At 46.9% G+C, this 14,766-nt stretch overlaps 1 protein-coding gene across 1 annotated transcript in view; it reads left to right on the top strand.

Moving 5' to 3' along the window:
• LOC144139814 (multidrug resistance protein mrp-7-like) overlaps window positions 1–14,766 on the top strand; it is a 41,546-nt gene that overhangs the window by 14,809 nt on the left and 11,971 nt on the right. The window contains exons 5-8 of the mRNA XM_077672066.1: window positions 1,478–1,645; window positions 5,506–5,690; window positions 9,589–9,964; window positions 14,229–14,555. Coding sequence (XP_077528192.1) covers window positions 1,478–1,645; window positions 5,506–5,690; window positions 9,589–9,964; window positions 14,229–14,555 — 1,056 coding nt within the window. The remainder of the gene's footprint in view (window positions 1–1,477; window positions 1,646–5,505; window positions 5,691–9,588; window positions 9,965–14,228; window positions 14,556–14,766) is intronic.

Here is a 14,766-nt window from a genome sequence, read left to right as displayed (position 1 = left end):
ATAAACATTACTAATATATATCCAAGGCCTTACTAAAGGACGAACAATGCTGGTACGGTTCAAACTTGTCAATATTATTAAGAGCAGAGGTCACCGTAGCCTTAATTCAAGCTCGACCACAGCATGAAGCCCTGGCTGCCTTCATACAGAAGCCGACCAGCAGCTCCTTGCTTCAGGTCCAGAGGAGCCAATACAACTTTTGTCTGTGTCTCTTGCCCGTCAACAAAAACTCCAGAGGCTCCACGTGCCTTTAAGGCGTGTGGCGTGGAAAACTAACGGGCCTGTGTGTCTGCTCTGTTAGCGAGCCTGAAAACAAACTTCCTTGTGTGTTTGCTATTAGCATGCCGTCAACACAAAAGTCTAGCACCTTTCAAAACGTCATTTGAACCTCAAGCTTATCTCATCACATTTTTATGCATTTCGAGTGGCTTAGCTATCAACACGCACCATTTTCAACATCCGTATATTCAAAATAAAAGTGTGAGCGTGTACGTAGTGTCATTCTTGGTTATGACCACCGTGAATGCTTAAAAGAAAGAAAGTTTTGTCATACCTTGCAACTGAAAATCAATACCCATTTTAAAAGAGAAAGATGGTTAAAACGCCAAGCTTTCTGCCATACAACCTGAGACAAACTCAAAAGTGAAAACTGCAAACTCGTTCGACTGTGTCGAAGGAGTTTACTTTTAAATGCATAGCATTTTAGTAACTCACAATGTCACGCGGCGTTGGCGCGCCTTGTCGTAGTCCGCAGGGAGCGCCTTGTCGTAGTCCGCAGCCAGGGCACTACACTATAAAAGAAATAACTGTTTCCGGCGCCCGGTTTCGAACCCATGACGCCGCGGGCGGAACGGAAGGTGCCCGGCGCACTACCGACTGAGCCACGAAACCGACACAGATTTCGATGCACCGAACGCGCCTTATATCCTTCACTCATTTCTGGTTTGTTTCACAACCGCCACAAGTTGTCCCGCGCCTCCGAAAGATGGCGACACGGGTCCCGCGATCGAGAGTTACGACTTGCCGGCGCACCCACTCGGAAATGCTGTGCATTTGATCGTGCCCCTCGCGAGGGGGATGTCTTTCTTTTTAGACTGCGCCTCGTCATAGCTCCTTCACCCCCGTGGTTATCCGGCCTGTTCAATCCTACGCGTGATCAAAACCAGACGTGAAAATTGCATGTCAGGGAAGGGGACATTTTTTTAGTACTTCCCAACCACAGGAAGTATTTTTTATGAGGTGCTCGATATGCCTTCACTTATCATCATCATCGCTGCGTGCAACTCACTGTGTGAAGTTGACTTTCCTGCAGTGCATTATGGAGACGGGATGGCCGCCATCAGTGATCCATAGAAAGCTTCGCTTTAACACTGTGTCACTTCTTTGTAATCACTCCTGGTCGTTCCTCATTACATAGTGGAACGGCTCATGACTTTTAGAAGTGTGGCACCTATATTCCTATCTAACCCGGCCGCAGGGGGAGACGCTGAGCGGAGGCCAGAAGCAGAGAGTCGCACTGGCTCGGGCTGCGTATAGCGACAGCGACGTCTACCTCATGGACGACACGCTGAGTGCTCTGGATGTACACGTGGCAGCAAGGGTGTTCAAGCAGGTCATCGGCCGCAAGGGCTTGCTCAGAGACAAGGTAAGGGGAGCTCCAACCTTGATTCAACGTTGAGCAGAAGTTCAGTTTTTGTCCCCCAGATTTCGCGCCAATACACTTACCCTACAGTTACAACGGAACAGGGGTGCTCGCACGGCCGGGATTCAGTAGCGCAGTTTCAAAACTGGTGCATATCGAAGAACTCCACTTAGCACGTCGTAATGATAGGTGTCACGGCTATGTAATGCTAAACCTAAAAATAGGCCTAACAAGGGCCGTTGGCCGAGGCTTTCAGTCATGGTGACAAACAAAATTCACCCACGCGCTCTGGTAAGGGGGTCAAGAAGCGAAGCGATAACCCGCGGCCGGTCTTTAGCGGAGTGTTTCGCTCCGCCGTTCTCACTTACGAGTGTTGGTAGATGCGAGAGTGTAGCTACTTCATCTATAAACTCAGACAATCTCTCCCCCCTTTCATCCAACTTCTCTCAAACCTGATTTTTTTTTACGCATGCGCATGGAGCGGCACAAGGGGAGCTTGCTGAGTTCACGGCAGCGCCTGATTTTCCATTTGCCTCACCATATAAAGCATCGTTTTAAAAAGGCGCGAAGAAAAAATTCAGTGCCCTTCCACTCTACGAATAAAGATAACCAGCGAAGCTTGCCACAGCCCAAGGAATGCACGAGAAAAATAAAAACACAAGCTGTATAAAACTTGCAAGGACTCGAGCTCTATTCCCACGTGGTAGTCATGTTACGTTCTTTGTAGCACACCAACCGAAACCACTCGACCACGGAGGAAAGCACTCGGCCGTAAGACGTCGATGTTAAAATCTCCTACCATCACTACAGGCATGTAATCGGTGAAGCCATGAAGCCTAGCTGCACGTGCACGCTATCCCCATCTCTCACACACCCACCTGTGTAAGCATAAACCTGCAACCGGTGATGTGCGCGTGCTTAGACGCGAAAAACACTTGCGAAAATGATCCACCGAAGCCCTTCAAGCTGAACAAAAAGTTTTGGCTAAAGTCCGCGTAGCACGCGGCCACGTTGCTCTTCATTCGGGAGGGATTCGCAGTTACTCGACAAGGTGGAGCTGAAGGCGGCAACAGCGGCTGCTGCACGTTTTGCAGCAGGCGCCTCCCGTTTTTTACGCGCCCATTCGGTCTTCTGTGCGCGTTGAGGCTCTTTCAGTTTCCGCGGTTCTTTCTCCGAGCGAACGACACGCGTTTGTCCCGTAGTGAGTTAGAAATTTGATTGCTGATAACGGGGCTACCGCAATTATCAGCCGATTGCGCAACATGTGAAAGAGGAATAGGTGGGGGCGAGAAGGCGGAGAGAAGTGCCGCAAAGTAAAGCGGCTTAAGAGGAACAAGAACTGCAGAATTACACAAATACATCTTTCCTGATGATGATCTTGCCGAGAGCGCCGCTGGGTTTCGTCTGACACCAGATAACGCTGGTCTCCCCGTACCGGGCCCGAGGGGTCGGCCCGCGTCGCATGCATCTTGCGGGAGATGCATGGGAGACAACCCCATTAAGGATGATGTTTTTCTTAATGCTGTGATTTTTTTATTACTTTACGAACTGATTTCATTTTGTTCTCCCCCTTATTTCTTGTTGCCACGTACCTCTCCCCTCTTTCTGTTCTTTTTTCGTCTCACTATGTTCCCACCATCTGAAGTAGCAAGGCCCACCGTTTGTGGGGATAACCTCTTAAGTTTTCATTAAAGATTTTTCTCACTATTTCCCTCTCACCATTACGTGTTTCTCCACGAACACGCCACTTCTCACTAGGAAATGCATCGTACTACCGAACATTAGAACAGGCAGGAAGCTACAGAAGAGACGACGAATTTTCTAGTTGAAATTCCCTAGAAGCTAGTACGATAAATTCCCTAGTTAGCAACCAACTCGCACAACTTGCCACTTTAGTCGCCACTCCCCACCGTTCTGAAAAATCAGTGACTACACAAACCACCATAACACTCTCGAAATTGCGCTACGAAAATTAATTTCTGTTCATGTGGACCACGGCGAAAGCTTCGCGTTACGTCGATTCCCACCTACGTGAGATCCGCCATTTTTAAAGCGAAGCTTTCATTCTCTCACTGATGTCATCTGTGATCCACCGAAAACGCACTGCAGGAAAGCCACCTTTCTCTGACGATGATAATGATCGTGGGTGAAGTGACGACACATTTCAAGAGAGTGAAATACTCGGAAAGTTGGTTCACACTGTGCATAAAAAAACCAACGAAAAAGGAAGAAAGACACGATCGAGGAGAAGCAGCGCCGTTTCCCTTCTTCTCGTGTCCTGCGTCCTTCCTCGCTGGTTTTCTTTATGCACAGAGGAAATATTTCAATGCTTCCCGTGGTCCGAATGAAACCTGGGTACCTCGCGTTGTGAAACCGACGTCTATCCGATTCCGCCATTCCATCAAGGTAGAAGCAGTTTGGATTTGGGTTGTGATGCATGGATGTGCCAAATTAGACAGAAAATGCACTCCTCCGTCGGACGACTACTATGATTTAACGCTAGGGAAAACCATAGAGTGCCCCTATCAGTAGAGCAATAGAGAGCATGATCGCAGTGCAGTACACCGTCCTAATAACAAACAGGTTTTCGCTTAAAGAGCGCGCAGAGAGAGAGAGAGAGAGAGATGGATGGATGGATGGATGGATGGATGGATGGATGGATGGATGGATGGATGGATGGATGGATGGATGGATGGATGGATGGATGGATGGATGGATGGACGGATGGATGGATGGATGGACGGATGGACGGATGGACGGACAGACAGACAGACGGACAGACGGACAGATGGACAGACAGACAGACAGACAGACAGACAGACAGATAGATAGATAGATAGATAGATAGATAGATAGATAGATAGATAGATAGATAGAGAGAGAGAGAGAGAGAGAGAGAGAGAGAGAGAGAGAGAGAGAGCTCTTTAATATGGGCTGGAGAGGTCAGCTCTGCTAGTGGCAGTGCTTGCTACGCCAGATGTGAATGATTACAATGCAGTGAGGTGAATGGGAGATTGGGAAGCCAACAAATACAGAGAAAACAAATAAAAAATGACACGCAGTGAAATGCAAGAAATAAGGCTCTAAATAAAGTTGAGTAAAAAACATTAAGCAAATGGTGTCGAGGAAGCAAAAGGCGCCTAACAACAAAAAGGAAAAATACGTGCATGAAGACGCAAACGCTTACAGGTGTACGCATGCGCACAATTAAATTATTACAAAATTTTCACTCTACCAGAATCCCGCAAAAAATACAGCAAAAAAAGTTTTGGCCCTACAGAAAAGTCATTGTTGTTGGCCCACGTTCCAAGAAAGTGACGCAACTGAAGCCTTGCTCTATGTCGTACACGAGACCGGCAGTTATCCGCCGTTGCTGGCGTAGCTGCAAATCGCGGGAAGATACACAACAGGTGCTCGGCTGTCTCGCGCACAGCGCACGTGGGGCACAGTGGTGAATCTGCCCACCCTATTCTAAACTTACAACTTTGGGTGTAACCCACGTTGAGACGCAGACGATGCAGCACACAGCACACCTTCAGACGCTTTGGTTTAAAGAGAGGGTCCATTCTATGCAGATGTGGATATACGCTGGGAGGGTACTGCCACTTTTTTTTTTAATTCGCATTTTTGCCATGCAGCATATGTACTGCCACTTCAACATTCGGTCTCTCCATCCAGTTCGATAAATAAGGGCACACTAATATTCGCAACAGTCTTACGTCTGGGTTGTTTCGTTTGGTGTTGGACTTGATTTTTGAAAGGTTCGAGTTCCCCCAGCGTTTTCGTTTCTACAGAAGGATATTTGATTTTTTTCTGTGACAAATTCTTGCCAAAAACGTCTTCCCACGTTTTCCTCCATTCAGACTCGCATCGTCATCTCCAACCAAGGACTGTTTTTGACACGCATGGAAAAGTTGGTGCTATTGTGGGAAAAAAGAGCAATGACGTTCAACTTCCTGTCCGAATTGAGCGCAGACTCAAGGGCACCGAAGACGCTGCTACTCGGAAGAAGGCCACAATCGACAACACCGAAAGATCGCGAAAGCGGGTGACTATGGAAAGAACCCTTTGGGCTCATCGCTGTTCTAGTATTAGAATAGAATACATTAGAATAGAATTTTATTTTATGTTCTCTATAAGACATGACGGGGTGAGAGAAAAAGTTGCTGTGGACAGCTTGACGAGCACTCGCCCCGTACTTTTCATAGACCAGAATGCCCGTGAAACGGGAGCTGAAGGCACAGTGTTCGACCCCTTCTCTCTTATTTTCCCTTTTGAGAGGGAAACATAACCAAAGACCTCAGTTGATTGCAAAAAAAAATGTAAAGAACCAAAATCTCAATGGAATGCCGTTACACCACACAGAAAAAGCAACTTGAGGGATATGGAAATAAGCAATCGTATTTGAATGTTCAATTTCACAATATTCGCACATCCCTATTCCCCGGCATTATTTGGTGCTCACTATGTTTCTTTCACAGACCCTTCGTTGATCACGCTCGCGAGTGGCATGGCTAGGAAAAAAATCTCGACCGGCCAAAATATATTGCTTTTACCACATATACTATGTCCCATCTCTCCTACAAGCTATTGTACCGTATCGCGCAAGTGCCGCATTGCTATTGTATCATGTCTCAATCGGACCTACTCATCACGTACTTCCTGTTATATTTGTTGTTGGAGCGTTCTTGTCTTGTCTGTTGGGCGCGGCCTGTCAGTTACTGCCGCACCCATGAATGAATAATCAGAAAATTCCACATTTCGCGTATTTCTGCAATACCTCCATAAGTCGCTTTGTCTCTCAATCAAAAATAAAAAAAACCAAGAGGTCAGTGTACGTGCTGTATGCGGTCCCTGCCTAGAGAACTCCCACCTGCACAAGAACATATAGTGAGGAATTTTGCGTGTTCTTGTAGCTAACGCCAACAGCTCACTGTTGATATTGATGTTCTACCATCATTTTTCCATTGGTGGTTTTTTTTTTTGGAATTAACAGCAGCACAAATGTACTCACAGAGTCACACACAGTTCTTCAACAAAGATTTCATCTGCAGGTGGGACCCTTATCAGATGACTGAAGATGCCACACTCGGAAAAATTACGAGTGACGAAGTTTGCGACATGAATTTGGTAGGTGTCACAGATAGCTTCAAAAATCTCCCTTTATTCCTGTTCTCTTTTTTCTCTGTTTTTCTCTTTCCGGGTTCCACGGGACTCCCATGTCAACAAGATTCATGGGCTGAAATGAACTATATTGCCGCAAGCGAGCCATTCATAGTGTTCTTCAGAGAATTGTAGAAGAACTTCGAGATCCTACGCTGATGGATGGTCATGTTTTCGGCTATATAAGGTCCGTGAAAGCAACGTTTAGCCCTGGTGTTCCTTTCAAAAATTAAATGCAATGTTCTCGGCATATTATTATGCCGAGGATAGTATGTTTTAGTCTTTGAAGATCTACTAGGTTAAAAGCATCCGAGATAACCTGGTTTCAACCAAGAATTACTCTACAAGGCACGCAACCCTCAGCGGGGCGTCTGAAGTTAAAGGTCCAGGAAATGACCTCATTATTCATCTTTTATATCCGCCGTTGCCTAAACACCCGTAGCACGCACTAGAATCCATACCAATTTCCATCAAATGTGTCTTTAGTTCAAGTTAAGTTCATTTCGAGTGATCTCCGGCCCCCTCCCCGTGAAGCAGATTAAGCAGCATAGCTGGCAGTCGTAGTTAAATCGCCCCCCCCCCCCTCTCCCCTGGATGGTGCCACTGCTCTCCGGCGCCGCACACGTCAACTTGTTTACCCGTGTTCAGTCCCCCCTACTCCTGGATCTCACCCGTGCCGAGAAGGTTGATTTCCCGGTAATCATCCTTTTTTTGGTCCTGTGAGAAAACAAATGCCAAAAAATACAACTGTGATCGTCAGCCTACCAAGCTTCGGCCCGGTGGAGGTGGTCGTAATTCTCGAGTGAGGACAATCACCTACAGACGTGCCAGCGACCATGCAGTATCATTCTTAGTTGAAGGCACGCCCGCGCTGTATGTGTGCGTGCGTGCGAGTGTGTGTGCCAACGTTTAAAGATGTACAATAAAACGCACCTGACACGTTTCCTGTGCCTGCGTCGTGAACCAGGGCACCATGGACCTGCTTCGGTCTCTGGCAACGATGTCCGGCCCATGTCTTCCTCTGGCTTTACTCAGCCTTGCGGCCCGGGCGGCAACCGTCGGTTTTTTTCTCTACTGGATCAAGCTCTGGACTGACACAATTGCCTCTGCAGACGACGCTGGCCAGTCTGACGCGGTCTGGATCGTGGTACTCAGCATACTGTGTCTCTGCGACCGTACGTAATCTCCTACTGAGCCTTGCGCTAGTGTGGAAATGTTTACCGGTGATTGGCTTTTAGCTTTACGCGTCTCCGCGTGTGACTAGATTTTGGAAAAGTATTTTCTTTGTACGTACGTCTGTGCATTAAGGTAACACAAAGTTCCCAAACAGAATAACGAATGTCGTCTGAGGTAACGTACGTACATTATTAATGACATAGCTTAACAAAAGCAGGCAAACGAAAGAAATAGATTGTCGCTTTTTTGTGGCGTGTACCCCGTCATACGCCGTTGCCCTTAAACAGAAATACGTGACCGATGAACCCTACACCGTTTCTATACCTCAACCTGAGGAAACGGAGATACCTCCTGTTTTTTCACGTTGATTAAACCGAAGTATGTCACATTCATCAAAATATTGCCGCATGCCTGAGACATTTTTCCTCTCTCGGTATGTGCCTCTTTCGGAACGTTGGGCGTGGGAAGAAGAGGCTAAGGTGCTACCACGGCAGCTCTGGTTGTGCGTCAGCTTCGGTGCCGTCTATACGTCTTCTAAGCCCAGTAAACCCTGCTTTTCTGCCTTTATTCGTGGCAATATGTCCCCATGAAAGGTGGCTATTTGCATTTTAACAAGGAAGCCCTACTATTGCATCCAACATATAAAGAACAATAAAACGATCCGCCTATTTGTAATGCTTACTTAAGGTGAGCCAAACTGCGTAGCTTACACTACCAAAGAGCGACTTTCGAACGCAGTGACGTGGCAAATTTATTAGCCCTAAAAACAATGAAAACAGAATTGATGACAGTCACATCCAGGCAATGAAGCCCGCTGCTTACGTAAGCGAAAGATTTTATATTTACCGGATATAATAACTCAAATAACCAGCAAGCATATTCGGAGATACATTTTATGCGAACGATTAACATGTCAAATATATCTGCAAAAAACTGATAGTGACTGATAAGAAAAAGTAAGAATATTTCAGAGAAATACATAACGTGCAGTAGAGATGACGTTTCTGGCCACAGAGAAAGAACAAGACAGGAAGGGAAACGAGGCTTCCAGGCGCGTCCAGATAATGTTTCATGCGCTCGTCATAGGTTAAGCTAAAGGCATCTGCCTCAAGTAAAGAAACTGCGCTGCCGCCGGGTACGCCAGTTCACTGCGCAGCCACGGAATCAATTGCGGCCGCTATCATTTCGTCCGTCAGGTGCCGCTACTCCTTTTTCGCCATCGCAGATACGGAGCTTTGCAGTCTGTCTTTGCTTTCGCGGTGACATTATCTGGTCGCTCAACGGCGCTTGCCACAATGGGCCATTTGCCCTGTTACATATTCTTGCTCCGTGTTTCCGGCCAAAGGTTGGATGAACAAAGGTTGGATGCACAAGCAGTAAATTAGTGGTTGTGAGGAACTTAAAGGAACTACCAGACAATGCAGTAATTAACTGACAGCCAGCTAACTCTTTCAGCCCACTTTATTAGCCGGAACAAATCCCTTTCGTTGGAACCTGGAGTGAACGTTCTCTTTTAGCTTGGACACACTGGTTTACAAATGCGCGAAGAGCAAGAAGGTTCAAATCTGCCAAATAACCTAGGATCCTTACTCGCGAATAAAACCTAGGACTCTTCCCACTGCGATTCCCACTAATCTTGGGCTGTCCCCTCAACATGTGCGACTCTCCGCAGTGGTGTTGGGCTCAATAGGCGGCTGTCTACTAGCCTTCTCGTGTCGACGTCTTTCGGCGCACCTCCACGCTGCCATGCTTCGACGTCTGCTGTCTTGCGCGGTGTCCTTCTTCGAGGCAACACCTCGCGGGAGAATCCTGAACCGCTTCTCGGCTGACCTGGATCAGGTCGACTCCCTGCTGTGCCTGACCGCCAAAACAGTGGTGCAGACGTTCAGCTTGACTTTCGCCAGGCTCGTCGTGGTGGGAACGCAGGCCCCCGCTGCGTGCGTCTTCGGTGCCATGGCCATTGCTGTGTTCCTCGTGGTAGCGGTGAGTTGAGTTTAGTAGAAAGTTAGTGGCATGAGTCGCTGTAACGTACAGGACACGAGCGAGCAGCAAGAGGCCGACCGTGTTGCGTCTGACAGTGGGGAGAATTCGACGGAACCGCGAGCGATAGCACACATCACTTTAATAGAAAGAAGCGGGACTGATACCGAGACGCACTTTTGCGTGTTGTTTTTTTTATTCCTTACTGTTTATTTAACTTTTGGAAATAAGAAACCACCAACGTGCTGAGGAAAACGGGCACTATAATAGTCACCTTACTCAGCCCCCAGCACCTGACAGCGCAAGCGACAGGTACACAAGCAACTATACATGCCCAAATAAATACAAATATGCATGCACACTTTCAGCGTAATAAACACAAATATTACATACTACAAAGACTTATAACTGAAGAGAGATACACGCTTTTCTTGCATGACAAAATAACATAAAAGTACCATGCAATCACTCCGCTTTGCAAAGGAAACAAAAATTACGTAAACATGTACACAAAATAACACAAAATTACAAGAAAATCTTAAAAATCACGTAGAAAATACATTTCCGATTTTTTTTGTCTAAAAGCGGCTACTTAATCAGTCTGCTCAATCATGTAAAACAGTACAGGGTGACTGTTCACGAAATTAGGAATTTGCCATTTCAGTTTCTTGTGCAATAATTCTTTCTAGGTGGGTCATCAATAGGGAGGGTCATCTAGGGAGGGTCATCTATAGGGAGGGGTAAAAGAAGGAAAGCCATTTCGAGTCATCGTTGAAGGAAGAGAAACATGGCAGAATCATCTAGCTACGTACATGCAGGACATCCTCAAAACCCTCCCTATAGATAAACCGTACTTAGTGAACAACTCAGCAGAGGTCGCAAAGTTCCTCGCGTAAGAAAAGCCTGTTGTGTGCATGTCAGTGGGCGTCGAAGATTTGTTCTATGAACTGCCACGGAAAGCCATTCTCGAAGAATCAGAAGGCTTCATTGACAGGTTCGGACACCTAAAGTTCCAAAACCAGTGCGGCATGAGCGTCCGGGATTTTTCGGAACTACCGACCCTCTACTTGGAGTCACTGTTTATAGACTACGAAGGGAAAATATATTTTCAGAGATAAGGCTGATGTATTGGTTCGCCAATAGCCCCTGTGCTGAGTGACAGCTACATGGCCTGAGGGGATCGCAGACTGGAGCCACAGCTCAGATCACTAGTTGTGTCTCGTTGCTACCGGTACGTGGATGATTACCTAGTATGCTTCCACGTACAGAGAATTCAAGAAGGAGGATTCAAGGGAAGAACAAGCTCTGCAAAAGTTTTCAGTGGCACACAAAGGCCTACAGTTTACCTCCGAAATAGCAAAAGAGAGTCACTTCTTGTACTTGGACCTGGAACTCCGATTTCAAGACGACAATACATGCTGGGCCTATAAAACGAGAAGTGAGAACGGTGTGCTACCATTTGACTCATGTCATTCAGAGATTACAAAGCGAAGTCTTGCTAAGTCAAGCATGATGCAAGCTGTGAAAAACTCATGCCCCCACTGCGTTTCGGAAAGTTGGTTCTTGCAAACTGAACGCCTAAGGTCCAGTGGATACACCAAGCAGGTGTTAGTTTCTGTGGCCGAGGAATGCCTAAAAAAACTCAATGAGAAGTCAAAAAGAAAAAGCAGAACTAGACAAAAAGAACCTCGTTGTTCTTCCATACGCACATAACGTATCGCATAGATTGACAAAAGTTGCAAGTAAGCACAGTGCTGAAGTTGTGTTTTCAGCGCCTTCAAAACTTAAGTCAATGTGCAAAAAAGTGAATCCGCCAAACCAAAGCGCGCAAGGACGGGGATCTTGTGGCGTAAAATACGTCAACCAATTGGTCGACTGTGCAGTTGGAGTTGTTTACGAAATTGCATTTCTCTGGGGTGCTTCCTAAATCGGACGACCAGGCCCGTGTTTAAATGACGTATTGCGAGAGCACAACAATGCTTGCAGTCAACTACAACCGCCAGGCCACCTTGCAGCCTATTGCGCGAAATGTGGATGCAAACGAAAGCTGAAACAGGCAAATGTGCTATCATGCTCATAAGACCGAAGGGTTCGGGAAATGACTGAGGCCTTCAGACAAATGTATTAGCGCGCCCACAATATCCCCCACAGAAAGAGAGCTAAAAATAGTGAAAGAAAAGTCCAATGGCACATGAGCGCACGCGCAGGATGATATCATGTTTAATCTATGAATGTGCCCTCCCCGTCGCATGCTTCTAAATAACCATACAGCTTTCAATACAATAACCATACAGCTTTCATACAGTTGCTAGTTTGCGCAGCATCGTTTGGTTTGTCTTTTCACGTATTGAATCCAACAATTTATATTTGTACTATCGATACTGATCACTGAAAGAGTGTGAACATCACCATATGCTTGCTGAGTACCCTCTCACAAAGTTGCTCGCTATAACAGAACCGCAATGAACCGCGAAGTGACAACGACCCAACACCTAGGGCATATGAGCAGACTTGCGCATGGTAGCATCCTGGCAAGAAACATGCCTTCGATATGCTCACGTCGCCGTGTCTGCACTTCTATAGAAGGAGAGAGGTGGCTGATATCTGTGCTACTCAAGGCAACGCGCCATCGGCGCAACTTGCGAACGCTAATTCTGACCTTCGGTGCGGGATCACGTCTGACTAGTCGGTGTCGTCTGCCAATCAACTTAAGTAAAGCTTCCAAAGGGTCATCATTACATTTCGTGCGTAGCCAGGAGAAATCGGGACCTCACTTTTATGTCGAATACCACGTCAGCCCTTCAGATAGCGTTGTCACTCACTTTTTGCCCCCAACAAAATGTTGCCAGCACACATGCAACAAAGTGTTGGCTGTCAGTTCCGCACGTTTTTATCGGCGGCGATCCGCCGTTGCCGTAAGTGAGGTGAAGCAGGGAAATTATGAAGCGCAATTATGGCACACCAGCTATCATAGCGAGTCCTACAGTACCGTGGACAACCGATACAACTCGCAACGTTTCTCTAACGCCGCTTAACTGCGACTCCACAGTATTAGCGACGAGACTTAATACGGAATTATTTTTCCATTACCTTAATTAAGAAATAAACGGAGTATTGAACGAACTAGAATCGTATATCACGTAGAACGTGAAACTCGTATCAACTGATCCCACCTCGATCTGAAACGGCGGTGATTTAAGCGTACCATGTTCTCAAAGCGGCTGCTTTGACTTGTCACTTGTAGGATTTACCTGTAAAGCATCTCTAGGCAACGATTCCATAGTTAGAGTATGAATGCCTGTGTTAAGAGACAAGCTAAATACACTCCGTGAAGCACCACTTTGTGCGTTTGGTTCGGTTTCCCTCCCTGTTTTACAGTGAAGATGCGATATAATGCAACGCCGTTGTTCCTTCCTACCAATATTGTCCTCCGTCTGTGATGTAGAGATCGCGCCACTGTCCTTATTATTGAACATAGCAAATTCCAACATGGCTAAACCCCAAAACAGCAAATCCCACCAGATCCCATCAAAAAAAAAATCAAAAGTCTTCCATCCTGTGAAAAGGGAATTCCAGCGAAGCGGCACTGCTTCGCGGAACTTCCCTCTTCCCAGAGTGGAACAGTTCTGAATTTTTTTTTGTGCTCGTATCCAACCTCGCGATTTCAACCTCTTGTGTATTGGCCGTGCATCAAAACGGCGCCCACAAACCACGGTAAGGGGATGTGCCAGTTGATGAAGAAAAAATTTAACATCCTTTTCTAGAAAAAGTTGAGTGAAGCGCGAAAGCTTTGTGACATCAAAACTGCGTCAAAACGGAGTTGGAACCTTTTCTGAGATAGTGCGTCCCACCTCCGCTGAGAGTTCGTCCAATCGATTGTCAAAACTTTCAAGACGCCAATCGCAAATAAAGAACGAACCCATGTGACGACTTTTTCGCGCTGGGTAAACGCATCAACACACGATATAAATGTACACCGATACCTGGTTTATGGGATAAATATATACTATTTCATTACTTCTTCGTGATCGATGCGCGAACTGTCTTGACCAGGAGCGCTCCTTTTATGCGATTTTAAAGTAACCGTTTCGACACAGTGCCAGCCCGGTTTCTCGCACGCCATATGTGTCCAGAGCCCTTATCACAGCTTTTCAGTCAACCGACCAGTCTGCGGGTAAATGTTTTAGTTTTTCAATAGGACGCCATCGGTCCCACTAAAAAAGTTTCGCGTTAAAAAAACAGCGAATTCTTTCACGCGTACATGCAGGCCGTGTCTGTCCGGGCAGCCAACGCACTTCGCTCCCTAGAGAGCGCCCGGTGGTCACGAGTGCTTCAGCACCTGACCGAGACGAGGGACTCCATCACCACCGTGCGCTGCTTCGGCGCCGTGACGCTGTTCCAGAAGCGCTTCTACCGGCTCCTGGACGACATCGTGCGCCCTCACTGGGCCATGTTCGCGTGCATGCGTCTAATGCGTGTATCCGGAGCCATGGCTGGCCTCTTCTCCATCCTGGTTGCCATGGCAACCCTTGTGCTCTCGAACCCGCCACCTTCCAAGAGCGGTGTCGGCCTGGCTCTGAGCGCTGTAATGTCGGTGAGAACGAGACTTGGCCCTGGCATGATGCGTTGCTAAAGGCCGTAATTGCGGCACTTACGAAGCTTAGTTTAGTGCTGTGTACCTGCCAGCGGTACATGCGAAATATGTTACCATAAGGCGTGACATGCCCTTGCATCCAGCAATAGTATACATGTATCCATTCCCATTGTGTATCATCGTCGTTGTCATCCTCACCACCACTATTCCA

This window comes from Haemaphysalis longicornis, unplaced genomic scaffold (assembly GCF_048455015.1).
Source record: "Haemaphysalis longicornis isolate Haplotype H1 unplaced genomic scaffold, Haemaphysalis longicornis Haplotype H1 scaffold_5, whole genome shotgun sequence".
NCBI lineage: Eukaryota > Metazoa > Arthropoda > Arachnida > Ixodida > Ixodidae > Haemaphysalis > Haemaphysalis longicornis.
Note: the sequence above shows the minus strand (reverse complement) of the source record. Positions and strands in the feature narration are given on the sequence as shown.